General features: G+C 32.3%; 2 protein-coding genes across 7 annotated transcripts in view; one reads left to right on the top strand and one right to left on the bottom strand.

Moving 5' to 3' along the window:
- Positions 1-7,732, bottom strand: part of LOC117231218 (mucin-3A) — a 29,004-nt gene extending 21,272 nt beyond the window's left edge. For 2 of the 6 annotated variants that reach the window (XM_033489424.1, XM_033489429.1), the window contains exons 1-9: positions 7,667-7,732; positions 7,195-7,396; positions 5,553-7,058; positions 5,373-5,457; positions 4,198-4,287; positions 3,624-3,730; positions 2,696-2,837; positions 873-1,123; positions 251-619 (exon numbers count right to left, since the gene is read on the bottom strand). In XM_033489424.1, coding sequence (XP_033345315.1) covers positions 251-373 — 123 coding nt within the window. In that variant the 5' untranslated portion in view covers positions 374-619; positions 873-1,123; positions 2,696-2,837; ... (4 more) ...; positions 7,195-7,396; positions 7,667-7,732. Of the gene's footprint in view, positions 1-250; positions 620-872; positions 1,141-2,695; positions 2,838-3,623; positions 3,857-4,197; positions 4,288-5,372; positions 5,458-5,552; positions 7,059-7,194; positions 7,397-7,666 lie in introns of those variants that run through there. The other 4 variants (XM_033489425.1, XM_033489427.1, XM_033489426.1 and 1 more) reach the window with 4 other exon arrangements.
- A 227-nt stretch (positions 7,733-7,959) lies between these two features.
- On the top strand, positions 7,960-14,638 carry LOC117231219 (signal transducing adapter molecule 1). Its single transcript, XM_033489430.1, has 10 exons — positions 7,960-8,394; positions 9,128-9,288; positions 9,357-9,602; positions 9,880-9,955; positions 10,035-10,244; positions 10,368-10,487; positions 10,558-10,746; positions 11,110-11,336; positions 11,420-11,658; positions 11,961-14,638. The coding sequence occupies exons 1-10, from the start codon at positions 8,352-8,354 to the stop codon at positions 12,073-12,075; spliced, it is 1,626 nt and encodes a 541-aa protein (XP_033345321.1). The 5' UTR covers positions 7,960-8,351; the 3' UTR covers positions 12,076-14,638.
- Positions 14,639-24,434: the final 9,796 nt, after the last annotated feature.

Below are 24,434 nucleotides of genomic sequence, written 5' to 3'. Positions count from 1 at the left end.
TTTCTTTATAAAAATCTCTCAAGCCTCTCTTAAAAGATACCAAGTAGGTACCTAAATCTCTATCTACCTACACATCTAAGAAAGTCTATGAAAGATACCTCCTTTGTAGTTTCCAATTTAGCAACTGTATCTTACACTATATTAACATGAAATTTCTCAAGAGATCATGTATTATCCGATAAAAACATTTTTTTAAATAATACTTCACCATCAAGAAAAGAAGAAATTAATCAGGTAGCATTTTTCTTACCTGTTGGAACTGAGCCAAGTCGGTCCCTGAGAGAATCGCCGGGTCAGCCTCGGCAGCTACGAAACCTTGTATCCTCAGGATCGCGGTGATCCACAGGAAGCACAAAACATTTCTCCGCCTCATTACGTCAACGATCCTCCTTTCTCTTCGATTATCGAGCAGCGTTCACACACGGTTTACCTTTTTCTAAGAACTTCACCACCGGAACATCGACACCCCACTACGTCTCTTTCTTCTTTCTTCTCCAATATCCGTCGACTTTCAAATTTACTTACAAAGTTACAGCAGGCTTATTAAACCAAATAATTTTACACTGCTTCCTCGTTCTATAATCTTCCCTCAAACAAATATCGCGTATATCTTTCCTTTCTTCGTAAATACAACGAATCGGTTAATTTACAAATTGAACCATGATTTACAAATTAAACGAAAAAAAAAGAAAGATAGGTATATCTGGGAAATATATTCGGAGAACGAAATCGTTTCGTTGATCAAAACGAAAGCGTTGTTCTAAGGGAAAATAAGGTTCTCGGGTCGTTTTATCGAAAGAAAGAATAGTCGAGCTTTTCTCGTGTTAGCGGAGAAACGAAAACAAGAGGACAATAGCGAAGACGCGTCAGACCTGCTTAGCTGACACAAGTTCACACGTTGACGAGGACGAGTTCGGGACTGTTGGAGATCGGAAAACGTCTGAGAGTTTTACTTCTCCAGTCGGGGAAGAGTTCCTCAGGCATAGACCAGGTGGGAGACGTACAGGTAGGACGGTGAACGTCGGTTCCGAACCCACTTCTGTCTTCTCTTGACGCCTTCCTCAACTGGAACCTGCATTTGTTTTCCATTTTGTTGGGATTTTTGCCAACGATCGATAGAAATCTGTATCGAGTAGATGTCTGTTGGTTTAGGAATCGTTCAGATCCAATTCAGGCAATCGTTTCAGATGCAAATTAAAAAATGTGTTATTTTTAGTAGAAGAAAGGAGAAAGGATGTGCAATTACGGAACGTATTATTTTGTATCGGAATTAAAACAATCAGGAAACTTTCTATAAGTATTATGTAGAATTGTTAATAATAGTGATTAACGGGTCATGTATTCTTATCGAGGGAACATTAAAAATACGTAGAACGATAGAACCGGGAAGAGGAAGAAAACATATTTTTTTTCAGTCCAAACGTTTATAGAATATACTAGTAGTTAATTTTAATATTTATACATTATCGACTATTCCACACTATGTGATCTTCAAGATTAAAAATTTGTTTTTATAATTAAAATACGACGAATCACGTTGAGTTAGATTTGATTGATAAAAATACCAAGATACGAGGTGTATGATTAAACCAAAACAACGTTCGATTCTAATAAAGAAATATGTTTTCTTAATTCTAGTTTCTTGATTCTAATGGACAAATTAATACTCCAAGGAATACAGAGAAAACATTAAGGAGCAGAAAAAGAACATTATACAGAAAATAGCATAGATATAATAAGATAACAAGCTGGTTTTTCAATCAAATCAATCGACATCTTTTGTGGAGAGAAATGCTTCGAAGAAAGATTACATGAACAGTTTTTGAACAGAAAGGCAAAAGAAGCGAATCGATACGTCGGAAAGTTACTTAACACCATTGAAACGAACGGAAACGCTCGAACGAGCATCAAGTTGTACCAGTTCCGCTCGAACGTTCCGGGGAACGCGCAAAAGCGCATCGTACCGTTTTACAAACAATTTCGGCACTTACTTCCGATAATAAATCGTTTTTAGTTGTCGTGTAGAATGCTCGCGGAAGTGCTATGAATGAAATGAACCGGCACGCCGCAATAGATTTCCTAATTTTTAAAACGCGCTACTGGAAAGAGGACAACTGTCGTATACTGAAAAAACATTGGAATCTAAGGAATTTTTTTGGAGAAGATTACAATATTAGGACTAGAAGATTTAACGAATAATAATTGAGAAACCTTTTGGGGAAAGGCTCATAAAATAAAATGCTGAAGTTTAGTAAATTGAGTTGAAAATTCTAGTTGTAATTTTTTTTAATATTAGCTACATTCGAATTGTTAATTAGAACAGTCCATAAGGAACGTTTTTTATATTTATAAAATATATTCAATTTTCCTACTAATTCAACTATGAATATTCTTTTTTATCCTGGATCTCTAGACCATTTTTTTAGGAAGCTTCTCGTCTGATACATTGATGAAATAGAAGAGAAGAAGCTACTCAAATTTTATGAGAAAATCTCAAGAAATCTTTCTTCCAAATAAAACTATTTTTCTATTGTTTTATGTAAATTGGAAATTTCAAAATATCTATCTTATTATATCTGAAAGAAACATGTACCTAAATGTTGGAATACCGTTGTGGAATGATTAACTTTGTTTCGAAACCAAGTAAAAGAACTGACAAATCAAATTTGCTCATCGATCAAATGGAATCAGATACCTCTTTTCCGGTTAGTTTTTACTACGTAAGTAGTTAGCCGGTAAAATATTTTTCAAATGGCTCGAGGCAACGAAAACGCGATCACCATTCGTCCTTTCTCCGCTCACCATCGAAAACGAGTTTCAATCTGCTTATCTGTTTCCTGTAAGATTGTTGCAAAATTGTTACAAGAAGGATTCACTGAAAACAATTAATCTAGCTTAGAAAATATTACATGCCAATCGCTAGTGGAAATAGAATTTGCAAATAATCTGTTTTATGTATTTTTACATGATCGTAGAATATTTTTAAGACATTAATAAAGAAGATAACCATCGGCAACGAAATGATAAACTGAATTAAAAGAATAATAAAAATTATAAATAAAATAAAAAAAGTACACGCTTTTATGACTAAAGATTGCTATAATACATGTTACCGATTGGTTATTATTGTAAGACTGATCACTGTCGTGACGTAAGATTCGAGAATTGAGCGAAAGTTTCGATCACTTTCTGTTAAACACCTCCGTAAACATCTGCCAAATTTCGTTATGGTTTTGCTAAAGATTACATAAGAACCTCGTTTAATAATTTACCAAAAACATTCTTGTATTTTTAAAAAATTTTTTTTAAAATTCACTTTTTAAAATTCATACGATTAATATTTGATATACAAGAGAAGGAACAAATTTAATCGAAAATAAATTATATCAATTTTACCAACAATAGTTTAAAGTGTTCTATGCCGATTATGTAAGAAAAGGTATAGGTACTGCAAAATAAATGATGGATGTTTCATGCTACCTATGCACAAAAAATGTTTCCATTTCCTTTCTCTAAATTTCTTCACCATAAAACTTACGATTAGCTATTTTATAGAAATAAAACATTATTTGTTCAAGACTTTAATTAATCCTTGCGTCATCTATTTGCAATCCATTTCTTACCTTTTAAGGAACATGAGCGGATTCAGACTACCACAATGCTCGAGATGTATGCTCTTCCTTGTATGATGCCCGAGCCGAACTTTCTTCCTTCGTACGGCTATAGTACACTATCGTCCAGAAGTACAATGCTTCGTTTCATGCAAAATTGTTTAGTATGTATGACAAATGAATTTATAAAAAAGCTTTCTATGATTTAGTCATTTAAAGATAACTTTTAAGAAGCATCTATATCCTAAGTTTCTTCTTCTAGTTTCTTCATTTCAAAAAAGGAATTTTCATTCTTTTACGATATGACTTTTAAGAGTAAGTTAGCTTGAAATTAAAATTTTTTAATTTCAAGAGAAAATTTTTCTGGAGCTGCATTTTTTCTAAATTGTCAATTTGAAAAGACTTTGTTCAAGTACCTCTTTTGAGACATAAAGTATTGAAATACAAATATAAGAGAATTTTAAAAGAAACTAAAAAACACTGTTTCTCGCAAATTTAAGTGATATTATATCGTGCTAGTAAACTATATATTGCTAGAATTGCAGGCGTGACCCTAAACTTATGGACGATAGTGTATAACCATTACTTTCTTCGTCATGCAGAACATCCAAGCAACCGTTTGTTCCCAATTCCATCGATGAAGTAAGGCACCTCTTACAATCTTCTAAAGCTGTTCCTATTAGGCAAAAATAATTACAATTGTCGAGTAATATAAAAAGAATCGATCATCGGTTCAAAGAATAAAAAATCAAACTCGCGCGATACTACATAGAACAAATTACCTAGAATTTCGCGTCTCTATACATACAATAATCTTCAAGAAAAAACAAACCTTTTTTTAATGTAAATTTAACAATACTTACTTGGCAAACGTTTCTAATCATGAAATATCGGTATATTATTATGAAATTGCACCCGGAAAGCTGTGGTTTTTCTCCTCAAATATCAGAGTACACACTTTCGTCGATCAACGTATTTTATAGATTGTAATACTCTTTGAAAGATATATCTTCGTGATGAGATAAAAAGAAGACAGGTACACCTGTATATCGTGATTCGCTGTTGAAATTCCCCTATCGAAAAACAGCAATACAAAGATCAAGAGAACCGTATTACATAAGGGAACGCAATATTCGTACTGTTTATCAGACACGAGACATCTCGGAAGAGCGAGACGGTTCGTGGAAAAAAAGTATTGTGTGGACGGATATATCGCGGATGGGAAAAGACGCTTTCCTTTATGCCCGTGAATCTCATTAAAAAGCGTTTCACCTGTACGAAGGGGAGAGGAAGTGAATTTTAACGAAAATATTCTCGTAGTTTCGATTCTTCGCCGCAGGAGGAACCTTGTTACCCCTTTATACAGTTATTAGAGTAACGTTGTATTGTTTGCTCATACCGAATCTCAAGTACTATAGTTGGTTACATGATATAATTTTATCTTTAGGATTACGTAAAACAATATTGAAATATTACAATTTTGTTTATGATAATCATCTTCCCGTGTCAGTCAAATTCTTAATCAAGTTCCATGTTATTTCGGGTGACTCTGATAATATAATTTAAGAATTTGTCGTAGAACGTAAATTTCAGGTCATATTAAATTTGAATAATATTTTCTAATTACTTATTCAATTTTGTTGTCGGTTCCAAATACTCTAATATAGACTTCGCATATAATTATAAAAGTGCTTCACTAATAAAAAGAAAATGCTAAGTTTTAATAAATCGTACAGTTAAAATATTATTCATATTACTTACATTTCTGTCGAATCAGGTTTCGTTTGTCACAGACGTCTTATGAATTAAATCATTGCAAGAAACCGGAAAATGGAAGTCACAGCACCTTATATTTCGTAAGACCAAGCAATGTTAAATGTAGGTGGAAGATTTCCAACTGGACGTAGCTAGTTTGCAAGAAAACAGTGTAACATAATTTACCTTAAACAATACAATTTTGCCTGTCGTGTTGCCTGCTTAATTTTCCCCTTGTCTTACAGGGTAATTGTCCAGATAATTTTCTGTCCTCGTATTCGTAGTGTAATTGTAATATCTCGATGCACCATGAAATTTACATAAATTACAAGTTAGGAAAATTATAAATATACATAAAGAATGTGTACGAAAAATACATAAGTATGCTTATCATAAATTTCTCCTTCTTGTAGATATTTCCTATACTACTACGATATTTCTACATAGAATTGTTACAAACTGTTATAAGACTATTACTAATATATGCATATAGTATAAGTACTATTATTAATTTTTATCTTTCCTTGCCTTTCAAACGTAATTGTTATAATTATTTCACTCTACTGTATAATTTCTCGTCTACATCGTTTCTCACTTTTCTATAATACTTTACGTCTTATCTTCGACATCGAAAGCTGCTACTTCTCATCCGTAACTTAATAACCGCCATTACGGGACCGTCAAGACGCAACAATACTTTATTGATTATCCTCCTTCACCAATTGCTCCCCAGAATTGCTTTTTGTCCTGCAATAATTAAACGTGTACACGTGTGCGCTTTCACCCGTTATTTATAACTAATAACGGAAGCATGTACGTAACGTAAGTTCATAGACTACTTCCTCTGGCATTCTTCCTCCTCTTGCGAATTCTAAGAACATCGCGAGATATCTAAAACAATCCCTCTTGACATAAAAATTATTTTTGGGAGATAATATACTGTAACTTGGCAATAAATAAACTAATAAATTGACGATAGCAAATTTTTCAAACCACTGACAATTTTAAACAAATAGAAACCATTCTTATATTTTGTTTCTTTTAGAAAGTATCAAATGTTTCAAATAGATTCAACGTATCACTTCCGTTGAAGCTTCTGTTACAGATTCCGTCAGAACTACAAAACATACAGATGCTAATCATTGCTTTGTTTTATTCAACGTAGATAAATCATTTGATCATATCGAACAGTGAAAGTGATATTTAAACATTTGAATGGAGATAGAAATCTTCGAGGCTTTCACGACCTGGATATACAATCGATACCAAAAGGACAAGGACTGCACCCGGAAGCTTCTATAAATAACAATGCAGAGTAGGAAAGTTATCGATATAATTAAAAGTTATATGATAATTTCATGATACTAGATATCAAAATACTAATAAAGACCATCAAAATTCATGGTTATTGCATAATGTCAAGGTGATTTTCAACAAGCACAATGACAGTACATTGTAATTTGACAAACATGATGACAGCCTGATTGTCAGTGTATTATGCAGAAATTATGTGATGCAGTTTATTCCCAAGGTTTGGAAGCCTGGGACAAATGCAAAAATTGTTCGTGAAACCACAATGAACTAGAGACTCTTTCGCGATGTCGTTTCGTAATAAACCGCGCATCTCTCTATTCTTTAAGTTTTCCATACTCAGCTTTTGACAGAATCTTCGATCTTCTTTCGATGAAAAATCTGTGTGAAAAGGTTTTCAATTTACAACCACAATTTATAATATTCCAGGCTCATTGAAAATATAAATAATAAAGTCATTTAAGATTCAAATATGATGCAAGTGTCTTCTAGAATTTCATAATATACTTTACTTTACCTCATCCTTTTTAATAAACTATGAACATAAAAAATATAACTCTAGCGCTATAAATAGCGCTAACTTATTCTCGCAAGTTAAATTTTAAAATGGCGGTAATTACATCAATTTCACTTTATATCATCTTCGGTATCATTTACTTCGGTGCACTTCGGTTATCTTCGGTATATTTCGGTATATTTCTTACCGCCAAACATGATACCTATATCAAGAGAATATATTCAAAAAATATGCACAATACAAGACAAATAGTAGAATTGTAAAAGAAGAAGAGGAATCAAATGATGTTCATGAATTTAAGAGAGGAAGCAAGTGCGATGGAATCAAACGCAACTCATTATTTCATAGTCTAACCATGTGTTCTACGATCAGTGAATCATATTGTTTGAAATTTTTGATAATACAATTGCATTCAATAATGTGTGTAATAAAATAATGTTTCTTTGTAATAATTTCTGTCATATTCGATCACCTTCTTCTATATAAGCACTGACTACGTCTGCACCTCATCCCTGCCACTAGTCTACTACAGCGAATATCCAATGTCACGTCTATTATGTATCTTGTCTCTGAATTCATGTAGTATGAATGTACATACATTTTACACACAGAATGTTATATGTACTGAAATGATAAGGTCGCGTGTGACACGAAAATGGTAATGGGACTCGTATGGTAAATCATACTTTCATAAACTAATTTCACAAGTTCTTCGCCAGATGGCAGATAGTAGGACGCAATAGTTTACGATGTATCGATTGTCGATGTTCATTTCAATGTCTTTATCGAAAAGGAACGAATTGCGCAAATTATCAGTAATTTTAATCGCTATACATATTTAATCCTTCAAAGCATGAATCGTTTATCTGAATTCCCCGTGGCCATACGGTGAACTCATCGATTAATCGTATAATTCGTGACGCGAAACCGCTCCCGTTTGACATTACGCTCGAGATGATTCGATAGTATCGAGGTTTTTTGGCAGGTCGAAAGAAAGATGTCCCTCGATGGTAGATTAGAATGTTATTAGTCATTCGGTGTCGTGTTTGTAAGTAAATATCAGCTGGATGCGTAGAGAAGAACGTAACGTAATTCCGTGACAGCGCGTAACGGACGTAACTGTCGAACATAGATCGATTAAAGGAACCACGTCGAAAATGGGTCTTTTCCAGAATTCCTCGCCTTTCGACGCTGACGTTGGTGAGTGGCAGACTTCTCCCTAGCCTTAATTCACTTATAACACGATTGTTCCTGCATCAGACTACTTTAACCCCAGGAAACAAATTTTAAATCCTATGACAGCTCATATCTATTGTTTCTCTGTGCATACGTTGGATCTGGTTTTTCATTTTTTTTTTATGCAACGTCAAAATTCCACGTTTGATGGATGCATTAAGCGGTTGTTGACATTTGACCTCTAATTAAGACATCAGATTTTGCGAATTACTTCAACCTCGCTTTTATATCGCCTTGACCGATTACTCCCGTCACGTCTACGAAAATGCTCGTTCATTCTGATAAAAGCATAAATCACGTAGAGAAATATTCGAGACGTTCAAATCGTAGGAATTTCCTGAATGCTAACTGTTCTTTTTGGAATTCATACACGGACAGAGCCAGATTTCTCTTTAATTTGCAACGCGAAACGAGCCTGATACGAGCTCACACCTTTTATTATTTATTCAATTTGTTAGGAAGTTGTGTACAAGTTGTGGTACAAATATGTATATGAGATTGATACTCCATGATGTTCATATGTTTGAGGAAATCATTGAAGAAAAAGAATAAAGTTATCATATATATATATTGCCTAATTGAAATATTCAGTAGTACTTTTTATTAGGAAATTTGCGATTGGAATGGAATAATGCAAATTGATACTTCTATTTCCCTTATCATATCTTATGCCTTTCTTATAATTTTTTTATAATAGAAAAGGCAACCAGTGAGAAGAATATGTCTATAGAATGGGGAAGTATGTTGGATATTTGTGATAAAGTGGGAACTTCTACCCAAAATGCAAAGGAATGTTTACGGTCGATTGTTAAAAGACTATATTCTCCAGATCCACACATCGTTATGCAAGCATTAACAGTCAGTATATCCTTCAAAATGTAACTTTAAACCATTGTGTAACCGATATTCATTGAATGTGGATTTAGTTGTTAGATGTGTGTGTCATCAATTGTGGAAAAACATTTCATCTGGAAATTGCATCAAGAGAATTTGAAAATGACCTGAGGAAGCTTGTTAATCATTCTGAACCAAAGATTGCTGAAAAAATGAAGGTACTTTTAAAGAAATGGGCTGAAAATGATTTCAAAACTGATCCTCAGTTAAATTTAATTCCAAGTTTGTACAATAAACTTAAAAATGAAGGACATGACTTTACTTCTACATCAGATACGGTAAGTTTCCTTCCATCTGAATTCACATATAAGATTCTTATTTATTGCGAAACATATATGGTTGAATGTAGTCTTTTATTTAAATACTAATAAGATAAGACTATCATTTATTGACGTTCTGTGTTTTTCCTGCAATCATTCATCAAGAGAATAATTATTCCATTGAACCACATGGAATTATTTATATAGATTGATAGATTATTTCGTATGCATCAAATAACTATAACCACAAATAATTGCTGTATTTAGTATATCCATTTTCTTTTTTTTTTTTTAGCCCAAACGTATAAGTGTATTAAGTAAAGATCCAAATGTAGTAACAAATTCACAAGAAGAGGAAGACATTGCAAAAGGTACCTTCAAATTGTTGAAGAATATTTAATAACATTTCCCCTAGAATTGCAAAATTAAATTAATTACTTTCCATTCTAGCCATAGAACTTTCTCTTAAGGAAAGTAAAGCTCATAGTCAAGCATCCTCTTCACATAGCTCACCAGCATCTAATAAATACACCAGTTTATACCCTAATGTAAGTTCTGCACTTGGTGCCTCCAGCAACTCCGAAGGCAGGAAGGTCCGTGCTCTGTATGATTTTGAGGCAGCAGAAGATAATGAATTAACATTTTTTGCAGGAGAAATAAGTATGATTTGTGTTCTTTGAAAATTTAATCTCAAACAGTTATATTTTAATTACAGCTAAAAAGATGTGACTATAATAAATTTATTGTGTAATGATGAAATTATTGTTATCAACTGAATTTTAGTTAACATATTGGACGATTCTGATCCAAACTGGTGGAAAGGCAGTAACCAAAATGGAGAAGGACTATTTCCCTCTAACTTTGTTACTGCAGATTTGTCTATGGAGCCTGAACAGTTTACAAGTAAGATATGAAATATTAAATTATTCATGTGTTAGTTAAAAATAAGTACTATATATAAATTCACATATAGAATTAGAACACAGTAACAAAAAAATGGTTCAGTTTGCTGAAGAGGTAGAAGTAAAAACTGTAAAGAGAGAACCAGAAGTGGTTGAAGTTGAAATAGATGAAAGAAAGATGGACAGACTTTTACATTTATTACATGAAGCTGATCCTCAATGTGATAATTCGGATCCACAAGAAATGCTTGATTTAGAAGGTACTGTATTTGTATCTTATATTGTACTATAGGATTTATTTATTCAGAAATATTAGAAATTGGGATTTCCAATGATTATCCTATATGATAAGTTTATTGATAGATGGATTTATTTACAATGGATTAAACAGAAAACAATGGTTATTTAACGTGAACTAAATATAGTAATGTGCTATAACTAAGATAACTAAATGGGCTGCTTGGCCCATTGAAGTTTCCCAATTCTTTCGGCCTGTCGGCACTTAGGCTTTCTCGCAACATTTGTAGTTCACCCGATATTTCTTGGGCAATCTGTCCACAATACCACAATACATTATTTTATATCATTACTTATATTAACTATTAATTTTATAACAATTTTAGAACAAGTTACTGCTATGGGACCGTTGATAGATGCAGCTTTAGAAAAAGTAGACAGGAGGCATGCACAGCTAACTCAGTTAAGTTCTGATCTGGTGGATGCTCTTAATTTGTATCATACATTGATGCGAGAACCACCACCTCCTACACCATCAAATTATACCCTACCTAAGATGCCACCTCACATAAACCCTTATCAGTTTCAAAATCAGGGACCACCACCTCCACATGTAAGAATTTAATATATATTTCAATTTCTTTTCAATAAATGATATTCTTATTTAAGTTAAAATGAAATGTTTGAATTTCTTAGATATTTAATGGAGTACCTCCACCTCATCAAACTTCCTTTCCTGTTGGAGGTGGTCCACCTGGGCCATATAATGCGACTATACCACCTAACGAATACATGGGTCCTGCAAGCATGCCAAACATGACATTACCACAACATTTTCACGTGCAACCAGCGGGTTCGCATCAGCACCCACCAGGAGGACATCCTCATGGACCACCTGTGCCAGAGCAAAGCAATGTACCTTACTCACATCAAGGGTATGTGTTGATATACACGTGATATAAGATATTTGAAAATTCCACTTATAATATATTTATTCAGAGATAATATATATAGTACATGTAAATAGTTTAATAATATAGGTCTTAATAGCTTTATAAAGAAGAGATTAATACAATATTTAATCCCTTTTGTGACTAAAAATTACTTCTTTCTATTAGTGTAATATGAGAAAGTCACATTAATTTATGATTGTTATAAATCGGTCATTTAAGGGATTAATGAAAATATACGTTAGAAAGAAAAAGTTTATAAAGAAGCATTTAATGATATACAACAGATATCCACCTCAAACTGGTACTATGCCAGGACCATATGGTCCACCAGGACCAACAGGACATCCGGTAAGCCAACAACCTCAATATGCTCCATCAAATGGGCAACATATGATGTAAAGGGATGCTACATGTTTCAAATTCACCCTGTACTGTAACTCAAGCTATACAATATCACTATATTATAATTATTTAAATAAACATACCCGAAGTAGCCAAAGATACTGGGTTTTTGATGAAAGTTTTGCATTCGAAACTTACCGTGTAAGCTTATTACAGGCACATACACGACGAAATAACTAAAAAATGCATTAAGCGAAATGCGAATTATTTTATTAACGTTTGATTACCGTTATGGTATATATTCTTCTCAAAAAGCGTTTGTGTCAGTTATTGATTCAGTTTCAATTAACACATTCCTTTGATTCGTTAGCAACCGCTATTTCGTTTCGCATTTCAACTGTAACAACCTCGTTACATTCAAAGTGTTGAAGTGAAAAATAATGCACGGAAAAATCAGAAAAAAAGAAAAAAATACTGAAATATAAAATCAATTTATAAATATTGATATATTGTTTTTAATCATACGTCGAAATTATATCGCGTAACAATTTTATTATACTTATTTATAATATGTTGTATAAAGTTTATCGTATGTTTGTAATAAGTTCTGAAGAAAACTGCACCGCCGTTTAACGTATAATTACGCTAGTACACAAAAACTGTACACAAAAAATGGTGGAGACTGTAATCGAAAGAACTACCGTATTTTATAGTTTTTTACTATCATTCATTATTAACAACTATGAAAGGTCCTTAATATACGATTGTTAAAATATGAAAATTCTTTCCTTAAATAAAAAAAAGAAATACAGAAAGAAAAAGAAAGAGTTAAAGATCATAGTAGCTTTGAAAGAAGCAGCTCGAATTAAATATTGTCGAGGTACATATAAATTTAAGAACAATTATCACGACAAGACGTTTGAACTTGGTCTAGTCTGTCCACTGTGTATAATAAAACATATTTCCTATTAATCGCTTATCGAGAAATCTGCGAGAAACTTTTTATGAATTGTTAATGCATAATACTCGCATATAGTTGCGTTCATACCGTCGTAAAAGCGGCCCTGTCTGTGTTAAAGAAAAAAACGAAAAATAAGAAAAACATAAGGAAAAAGACGACTGTATTCTTTTAAACTTACATTAAAATAGGATTTAAAGGTTTAAAATTAGAATAATGCGATTCTCAAGGATTTCTTTAATAGGCCTTTATTTTTAAGATATTTATAAGTGAAGTTTATATTTCGAAGTTAAAACATGATATTAGTACCAATTTATAGGCCAAGAGAAAGTTTTAGTAGGTCAGTGAGTGAATCACTGTTAGACTGTAATTTCAGATTTGTTGAAGTACAAAAATGAGCAAGGAAAGTAATAAACCCGATAGATTATGAAAATTACTTTTTGCATATATGAAACATACAATAAAAAAGATACTTCATTCGCATGAATTTCTCACATTACATTAAGTCTAATAGTAAAATGTATATAATCCCGTATTTGAAATCTGTATACTAATTATCACTCTTATTTGATTTGAAATAGTTTATATTTCTTATGAACTAATTAAAATAGTTAAATTGAAGTGTTTCTTTTTTTTATGTATATTATACTTTCAATTTAACTTCTCTTTATACAAGTTACTTTTTTCTAATTTCTTAGTAATTAATAAGCAATAAATATCTACATACACACGTCTAAAAATAGATTGTTAATAAGTTTGAAAGAATTTGATTCAAAGCTGGAAACAATCTCAAATTTAATATAACTTAAAGGGGTTGCTTCGTAACTCGAATTGAAAATTAAACGTATGTAAAGAATTTCTTCTAACGAAAATATTGTAAAGTACATCATTGTAAAGTATGACATCTTTCCATCTAATGAACATTGTAATAAGCATATATATAAACATTCTTATAAAATGTACAATCATTTAGACTCTTAGATTCTAAGTTTTCATTAGGTTCAAGTATGCATTTTTTTATCATTTTTCAAGTTTCATTCGAGACACTGAGTAACCCCCTTAATGTTTCTCAGAAAAGACAGGGCGCATTGATACGATAGTGCAATATATACTTGGGCGGCATAGGAATTTAAAAGAAACGGAATAAATTACGTCGATAACGTGTAGAAAGAAAAAAAAATGAAATAAGATCATGTAAAAATCTTGTAAAGCAATGTCAGTAAAAAGAAGCCACATATGTGTAAAAGTAAGTCACATACAGATGTATTGAGCGAAAAAAAGAAGACTAAGGAAGAGGAGAAAAACGTATACTGTACTTTGTATATGTACCTAGAGAAAAAAAAAGAGCGAGTGAGAGAGAAAAAAGAGACATAGAAAGTGATAGAGGAATAGGTCTTATTACAAAAAAAAAAGAAAAATAGATGTAATTTACATTGTAAATGTTACGTTGCCATTAAACTCTCATTATTTACGTAAGTGATACTGAATTCCTTTGTTATATTTTTGTGAACCGTATCGTTCAAAGTCTGTAATATAACATTTAGTTTTTTAGTATTTCAAAAAAAAAAATGATCTTGAATCATCTAGTTTGGACATCGTCTAATGTACAGAATAAGTCATACATAAGGAAAATAAATGATACGTTTGGATTTGAATAATTTACTCTAACACTAATATTTATATAATCTTAGATCCCTCTTCTTTTCTATCACCTTATATACACAATGTCCTAATAAAATCGATTCAAGATTGCTCATGACATTTACGTAAATAGAAAGATCACGTGTTTTACTTTTTACTCTGTGGGATTTGACAGGAAACGATCAAACGTTCGCAGTTAGATGTTTGAAGAAAACCTTGTTTGATAGAAACTGATAGACTCATAAATAATATCAAAATGGTTTTGAAAAAAGAAGTATAATATTTATTCAGTGTATATTGTTTTATATTGTACTATTATGTATTGCGTAGTGTGTCAACATTTTGCCTCGAATTGTATTTCTGCAAAGATTTCTTTAAGGATCGTTTACTCCTTTAATCTTTCTTCTCTTGTTCTATTTCTTTCATACGGTTTACTATCTTCCCTTCTTGATGCGTCCATGCTCTATCGACCTTCTGAACGCTCTTACCACGATCGAATCTCACAATAATTGCGATTCCCAAGAATTGTTCGAAATCTCGTCATCTTCTCTGAACACAGTTATCCAGCACCGTGTTTTTCGCGCACGATCCACTCATTACTCAAGATTTATGGTCGACGTAGTGGTGGATTTATCGTAAAAAGGTATCATTTTACAGTGCCGTCATCGTCGTAAATCATCTTACATTTCTATGAAAAGCTGACAACATTTAAAAGACCGGAATCTACTGAAACGGCAACACCCTAATACAATTAAAAGAATAGCGATAAGAATGGTCATTTCCATTTATCATAGCAATTTGAGAATTATTTTCAAATACAGTCGATACAGAAAGTTATATCGAATATTAATTTTGTGTAATCATATTATTGTGAAAAATTTTCTATGTAATAAATATTTTTAAATGCAATGTTGGATTATATAGATTATAATTAACTTCCTATACGATATGCTAACTTAAAAATTTTCTTTATGAAAAATAGATTATAGGATTCGTTATAGATCTTCTCAACTTAATTTGAAATTTAGAAATATGAAGAGATTTGGTTTTGGTATAACATACTAATAAAAGACAAATGAAGCAAAGGTGAAGTGTATATCTTTCAAGTCATGTTGGGTAGACAGTTAAATACAATAATGATTATAATCTACTATTACATCCAAAAATAATTATTGTTTACAAAGCTTATGATAATTTGATTACACAAAATTAATCTTCCAGACAACTGTTTTTCTACCTTATCGCCATAATAATGATTTTCTGCAATGTAGCGAACCAGGATATTAATAAATGCATTAATAATTGATCGTGGAATCCTCATAACTGTTAATCTGGCCAAAGATCGATAGAATAATGAGTCGTCTTCCTTGACAATGGCAATCTTAGATCGACAATGAACAAAACAACCTTGACATTAACATTCTACTTCCTTCAGTTTTGTATTCTTTTAATTAAAAAACAAAAAAAAAAAAGCAAAGCGATATATTTACAAAGGCTCCGTAACACGAAACTGATTATCTTTATTATATTCGATTTAACGAGTTTGTAGAAAATTATTAGATTATCATTTCTGACGTTATCGAAACCTATGAGACACCTTGTATATGACGTTCTCTAAAACCGAACATCTTTTGCATATGGTCACGAGTATGCGCGTGTTTTTCTTATTTTGTTCCATTAAGTTAAAATGTCAAGGGAAGGTATATTAGCATAAATATTAAGATTTTTGAATCCTATTTCTTCTTGAATAAATCTTCTGTTTATCCAGATTTTGCAAAATTCCATTTGATTTGATTTACAAACACAGTTTATTTATAAAAATGTCATACGAAAATTAATAGTTCTTATTTTCGTTTAATATTTTTAAACGCTTTAGCCTCGGATCGTAAAAGAACGTGCAACTAGTACTTATATAGAAAAGTATAAAAGTTTCAACTTTTACTTCTCCATATTTCACTATATGTGTATAATCGGCATCACTTTTAATTAAAATTCAAAATAAATATATAGAAATATACATGATATCTTCGATAATTTCTAATTCGTTCAGAAAATTTCTGGATAAAATTGCAAAATGCTATCTTTAAACTAATAGTAAGTTTCAACGAAGAGATTAAACAACACGTACGATGAACTCATGACTCGTTTGAAGCAGGTTAAATTTAGGTCCATACTCATCCCTTTCACTATATACAGGTAATCCCATAATAATTAAGGAGAATTTTACGAATCAACAACTTTAACGAGCTCGTCCAAATTGCAGGTCTTCCCAAATGAATTAACAGAAATCTTTTTCCTACCTTTCGAGCAACAAGGTCAAAGATGTGGCGCGTCAAATAGGACAATCATTAAATAACGATCGTTGACCTCGTGTTACTTCTATCTTTCAGAGAAATCAGCTTTGCCTATTCTGGTAATCTCTTTACAAATATTTCATTTCTTTTTCTTTACTAACGATAAGTTACTTAATAGTAATCTTTAAGTTATTGAGAATAGTTATCTCGTTGAAGAAATGCAACGTATCATATATATGATTGATTACTTATCGATTGAATCAATCAGATTTAAGAATTTCTATTATTTACATTTTTTATAAAATTCAGATCGTGCCACGTTCTTTACAAAGACCTTTATCAACGATCGCGTGATACTGATCTTCGGAATAATTATCTCAACGTAATCATTTCTTGTCCTTGCAGGATAAATTTTTGCATCTTCTGTCCTGATATAGTATAGTAACAAGTTTTGACCTAATTTTTCGAGGCCAACGATACGAATAAAGAACGAATGCTACAAGATGGAAATATCTAATATTCGCCCTGCTGTAGAGGAAAACGTATAAGAGACGATGTTTTCTCAAGAAAGGATAGGTCGTACTCACTGGAAGAAAGAACAACTATACGAGTTTATCTTTGTCTGAGAACTATGAAATCAGCATATTTACATACAGTATTTTTTTTTTTTTTTGCTATATAAAAATCGAATACAAGATAAAATAGAATTAAATTGTAACAGTAACTTAGTAATACATCTTCCCTCGTTTTCCATGAATTTAATTGTTCGATTTTGCGATATTTCTTCCTAATCAGATTTCATATTTTGTACCTTATACCGGCACAAGGATTGAAAATTTTAAGGTTTCAGGCTTTTATAATATAATTGTAAAACGCACTGTATATTCACGAAACTTCTCCATGGAATCGATATAACGATAAGAAAGGATGGACGTATCCCTTTGTGACTTTGTCGATCCTTCGAACATCGTTCAAGATCGATCTAGTAATCGTTCAATCTTCCCATCCGCACGTACAATGTTGCGACATTCGTGTTAAATGCTGTTTTGCAAGTCCATCCATCGTTGCAGTTTCGTCAGATGTCTGCAGTTAATCGTGAATCAAGGATGCTCTGCATTCCAGGATATTCTCCTTTTACGAATCTCCGCGGTCTACTGGATTATCGCGGATGTTCTATGCATCGTATAGTAATGCGTTATAATAGAATGCCACGATAGCCACTCCCACATCGAACTGAAGCTGCAATACGTTCGTCAAACCACAGATTATGCGGCAGATAAAAACCTGCTAATGAATCTGGACAATAATTTTAATAGCAATAACGAATATAATAATTTTACACGCGATGACCGAATCCAACTATAATTTCCTGTGACATTTAATAAATCATATTGCCCTTGAATCACTTGCGATCACTTGCTTCGTGGAAGTAGCATCGCCTCTCGTTAAAAACTCGATTTACAACAAGAAGCAATCCTCATTTCCCTTGAAAATTCTTTACGAGCATCCTTAATTTTGTATAAATAAAACATGCTGCGCTATTACAAGACTCGAAGAATAATTAAATGATCTTTGCGAAGATGTTCATCAATGTGTTTTATCTTTCTTGTCTTCTCTCGATATAAAAATCGTACGGAGGCGAATCGACAAACAGTTAGGGTGTCCGTTAAAGAAATATTTTTTTAAATCTTTACAAAAATAAGTCAAAGAGATACGATTGAATATTTGTAACAGAGAAATTCTTTCTGCGAAACATCTTGTACGTATTTTATATGATTAACAAAGATTTTGACATTTATAGGATAGGCATTCTAAAATTTGTTATCGGTCAATACAATTTGGGGAAGAAATTTTTGAAGATAAATTATAATTTGATCGTTTGGAGATCCAGCGTCTTCGCGCGATAAAAATTTCGAGTAAGAGGCGGCTATTGAGAAATTTCGAGAATCTATCATCTCGTAGCTCCGCCAAAGCGGCTCTCTTGCAATTGCGTTTCCGTGAGAAATACATCCTCGAACGTGAAACGTTTGAAGCTTAGATAATTGGAGAACGGAAACGGAGAATAACCTAATAAGATCCGACATAATTAACAAAGTGCACAAGAGCAAAGTTTTTTTTTTTTTTTTTGATGCTACTGTGTTCGTCAATGATGCGCGTGAAATTGATAGAAACATTTTGTCAGTGTATCGAAGCAATTTTTTAACTCGAAAAATCTTTGATCTGAAATTATCCTTGGAACTTACTTTTAATTCCGTATTTCACTATTGGTAAATCAGAATTTTTTAAGTAGAGATACCGTGACATAAAGTGGCCAAAAGTTGTGTTAATCTCGAAATAAAGTAATAACTAAGGTAGAAACAAGCCATTATTGCAAAACGTGCACTATGTATTCGTTTGAATATTCGAAGATATAAAGCTCCTAATTTATTTTTCGAGCGTCATCGATTGTCAGAACAAAAAGAGAGAATCTATTCGAATATTTAAATTGGCCAAGCCTTTCGTGTATTATACCGAAGGATTCATTTGCGCAAGAAAATTAGATTTCGAATATCTTATAATCGCAAGATCAATGAAAGACGAGTCATTTTAGAGATCGCAGCGAAAAGGAAACGTACATCGTAGCGCTGACTTTCGTAACTGGTGTACCGAGGCGAAATCGTGCTATCGAGATGCATAATAATTCACACCATTGTCTCGAGACAATGTTTATTGTTTTAGATACGCAACTTCACTACATATTTCATCTAAAAAAAAAAAGAAAGAAGAGACAGACGAAAATGTATTTGACATCGAATGACAGACGAACGGTAACTTTAGCAATTATAAATCGGTATAATAAAATATGTTAAGTTATGTTTCTTTCGATATAAATTGAAAATAAATGATAATTTTCCTGTATACATGGCATATGCAAATTTTGCTCCTTTTACACAATTTGTTTCCTTTGCATCTTCTCGCCAAAAAAATTTAGATACAAAATTTTACTTCTTTCTCCGAGTGTTTTTACTTTGTTATTTTTATTTGTAATCTCTTCATCAAGACAGAGGCTAAAAACTATTGAAAACAGAGAAAATGATTAATCGAATTGGACGCTGTTACGAGCATTTTGAATTCACCTTTTAAGTAGAGATTGCTCATAATGATGATGATGATGAAGTTTTAATTACTACCTTCGACTGCTTCGTTCTTCGGTTGCTTTCCCCATTTATGTAATTTTTCTCCAGAAATTTAGTTTTATCCTAATGTGACAACATCTACGTTCTATTGAAAAAAAACCAGTCACCGCCAGGTGCTTAACGATGATCTTAGGACAACTGTAATAGCATGACTCTTAAGCGACAATTGTTAAGAAGATTTCTAAAGATACAAAGATTAATGCAACTCAAAATAATAGATAATACGAGCAGGGAATATAATAATCTACCTCTAGAACAAATATGCTCGAGCAACTTACTGGCGTCTTATTTCTACAATTATTAAAACTAACAATTATTCAAATTAAAAAATGCTTCTGACAGAATCGCACTACTGACTTTTAATTGCTATTTTTAATTGTCATTTTATTGAAAAATTAAATACAGGAGAATAGAGAAGGATCAAACATCGGTTTCAAAACCAGATACATTCAAAATACACTCAACTATTTCAACTTAACTATCAATCTGACAATCACTAAACCGAAGTTGTAAGTCAACGCTAATACATCAATTGCTGAACGACACTATAGAAGATTCCCTTAGAAGATAAATCACAGTCAATGTATTCGATAATTATCCGATGAAGGAGCGGACACATTTGAAAAATTTCAAGTTTATCGTGTTCGCGACGTTATTTAAGCTAGCGCGTCATGACTGTCCATTAAATGGCGTAAATCACAAGCATGCAAGGACATGAGGCGTAAAAGGATGTTCCCTGTCGGCTACGTACTTAATCTAAATGAAGTACAGGCGACCTTTAAGGGTCGGAAACAAATGCTTTCTGGAATTTCGTAATTTCATGCGACCTTAAGGCGGCCTTTCTCCCCGGCGACAATTGAGACGATCTCGTGATGCTGTTTACCGAAGTTTTAAACGTTACATCGCTCGTTTATCATTCGCCACGAACGCGAACAGAACCGGTCGTTCGAAGCAACTAAATTCAAGGATCGCCAACGATAATTAATTATTTATTATTCGACGACCCTTACCGTTAAGTCTCAAACCGCATATTTGGAATCAAAGTTTGTCAAGTTGCACGGATTATTTTTAGTCGTTTTAAAATAAAAAAAATTAAAAAAAAAGATAATAAACGTTCGATGACCGTACTTGTTTTGTATTATTTTCGTTTAATTTGGGCTTTGGACAAAATTTGGAAATAAAGAATTATCCCGATTTCACGGTGTTTAATTCATTCAGGAAAACGAGATTCGAATTCAAGAACAGCGATCGGCATTTTCCAGGACGGACCAAAGTGAATTTATGGATTTCAAACACGAAATTGAAAGTTTCCCTTTGCAGGTATTAAGAGCACGTATCGGTGAGTAACAAGTGTTCGAGGAATTACCTATTCTACGATGAAAACATTACATCAATCGGTGATCACAACATTTCCACGTATTCGTGAACAAAACGTTGTTATTGCAAATTCCAATAGAAAATTTGCCTTTCTCTTCCGTACACGTCGATTGTTTGTCATTAGGAAATTATCCAATTAAAAATTTACTTCAATTTAATTCAATTAAAAATTTCAAATGATAACTGTATTGTCGTGTCATAAAATTAGTTTTCATTTGTTTACCAACAAACTCATTCTCTGTAGTAATTGCAGTAGTTCCAAGTTGTAGAAAATTGCAATCGATAAAATCCGTAGATGTTCATTCAATGCTAACTACGTGTTTGTTTTGACGAGGAACAGTGATTTTAATTTAATATGTGTCTTGCGTATGTATCTTTGTTAAATCATTCAATTCAGGAAGTTTTATCTTGTGACATAAGATTCACCGTTCGTTACAAGAGACGGTACCTTTTATAAATAGATCCCATTTATTTCTTCGAATGATTATACCCACTAAGTCTGAGTTCCTATAGATCGCTTAACTCACGTGAAACCCACGTATCTATTTCCTTTGCTTTTCCTATTTGAACCAAGAGACAAATAACGGTAGAACAACTTTCGTTTGAAATGACATTTCTCTTTCTATTTACCATAATTTATTTTCATTAACGTCTCTTAAAACATCCTTCTCCTTTGTTCAAAAATGCACCTACATTTTGAAAAACAAAAGATTGTTTAGTCGCTTAAAATTTTACGTATAACAAAAGAATAACGAAAAAAGAAATTATGGAAGCAGAAGCTTTTCCTTCTTGTCGCGATAATAGGCGTTCCAGCGTACCAATTCTAAGAATAGCCAGTTTTATCGTTTTACATTATTTAAGTATGGTTCATAAAGCATCTGACGTGATTGACACGTATCCTGGCGCGTTCAATGACTGCAAATGTGCGTTTAAACGTCTTTAAATACGCGTGCAGCATACTCCTGCGTAAATGACTAAATAAGCAAACTGTTGTTCGATAATAGCTTCATACGTATATGATATGGTATGGAGAATACCCTGATCTTCTTCTTAACGTGAGAACGAATAATTCAAATTACATAAATGGTTATTCTTTTTATCTGGGAAAACCCAATATGATCAATGGATAACTACCAACGTTATAGATAAAGATTATAAAGATGGCAAAATATGATAAATCCATTTCTGCTTATTGTTAATTGTATTATTCATCGTACGATTTCTTTAGCCTAAAGATATATGTAAATCTCGTAAAAATAGACAATACATCCACGAAGTATTATATAAAACCAATCGTACAATTAGCCTGAAGATCATTAATGTTTACATGAAATCCAAATTCAGAAACCAAATAAATATAGGTATACATATTAGTATCGCTAATACAAGATTAATTGGCGGTGTATCGAAATTAAAAAATTTTACAGTCGCAATTTTTAATTGTTACTCTATAATATCCTTTATAAAGATCATGTCATTCCCCTATGGTCATCAAATACTATGTTTATCCAAACTGTCTTCTCGATGAATGGTTCTCGATGAATGGTTCTCGATGAATAAACAAAACACAATAAATATACCGTACTATAATATAATGGAATCGCAGGTGACATTGACTACCATCCTGTTCTCGACGGTATCTTCGATTACTACAGTGAAAGTTAACGAGGCGGTGCATCCTCAAGGTCACCGGCAAAGAAGGCCGAAGAGAGCAGAGAACAAAACATGGAGACACAATGTCCAGTCTTTCTGAAATTCGCATACATTCGATCAAGATCAAAAGTGACCTTTTCCATTTTATTCTTCTCGAAGAGAAGATGATGAGATCCTCGCGGAATTACGAACATCTGGTTCGTTACGTTACGTAACAAATTACGTGCGTTTTGTACCTATCATCTTTTTCCCTTTCCTTTCTTCTGTCGTTTTTTCATTAATCGGCTTCCATTTATTCTGTGCAAGGATGACCATCGATACGAAGCGTGTCATTTATTACATAATGGAAAAGCGTACAAAAATTGTACGGCTGATTTTGCATTGAATTTACTGTAACCAGCAAAGGAGGATGTTTATGGCATGTTATGTCATGAATTTATTGCAAATTTGATAACATGACGTTCTTAAAATATACGTAAATGTAGAAGTCAGTTGATGGCGCAAGATATATTTGTAACGTTTGGGATTTTGTAGAAATATTGAAAAAGAATTTCGAAATATTAAATGATATTACATATTGAAAATATATATATAAGAACATACGAACACAAATAGGAAAGTTTAATTTCATTTTTATTATATAATATATATAGGTATAATGCAAAATGTATTGTTTTATCTTACTTTGAAATCTTTAAATCTTCGATGCATAATGTAAACATTAATTCCTCTGATTTGCAAAAGCTTTAATTTGTGGAGGTGAAACGCTCTTGTATTTCACGAATGTCGCGATAAAATTCAAGTACAATGTCATAAAGTACTTCCCACGTGGAGAATCGAAGGCATAAATTTTGTGAATTTCAAAAAAAATATATACGGTATCGATTAAAATGGCCATGCGAATTTTTATGCAGCGTTATGTAACGATCACAGTCACGCAACAAACATTAATTTTAACGCATTTCTATAATTAAAGCGATCATTTCCATGTGAGTAATTTCATGGGAAAAGTACAAAGAAAACTACCGAAAGATGAGTAAAATTTAATGTAATCAGAATAAAATTTTATTATTATTGTATTAGAATAAATTTTCTTTGAGATTGATATTCAACAAAAAAAATAATTAGATCCAATCAAGACTAATATGGTTCTATTTTATTATTCATCGCAGAGATGTTAAATAAAAGGAGAAACCTATATATAAATATATAGCTATGTTAAAGTCATTTTAGAAATTTCAATTGTAAAATAAAAAAAATTTGGGAAAATTTTCACAATGCTTTTTCCTGAATGGACGAGAAGGTGTGCTATGTTAC

This window comes from Bombus vosnesenskii, unplaced genomic scaffold (genome assembly GCF_011952255.1).
Source record: "Bombus vosnesenskii isolate JDL3184/JDL3185 unplaced genomic scaffold, Bvos_JDL3184-5_v1.1 scf7180000013272, whole genome shotgun sequence".
NCBI lineage: Eukaryota > Metazoa > Arthropoda > Insecta > Hymenoptera > Apidae > Bombus > Bombus vosnesenskii.
Note: the sequence above shows the minus strand (reverse complement) of the source record. Positions and strands in the feature narration are given on the sequence as shown.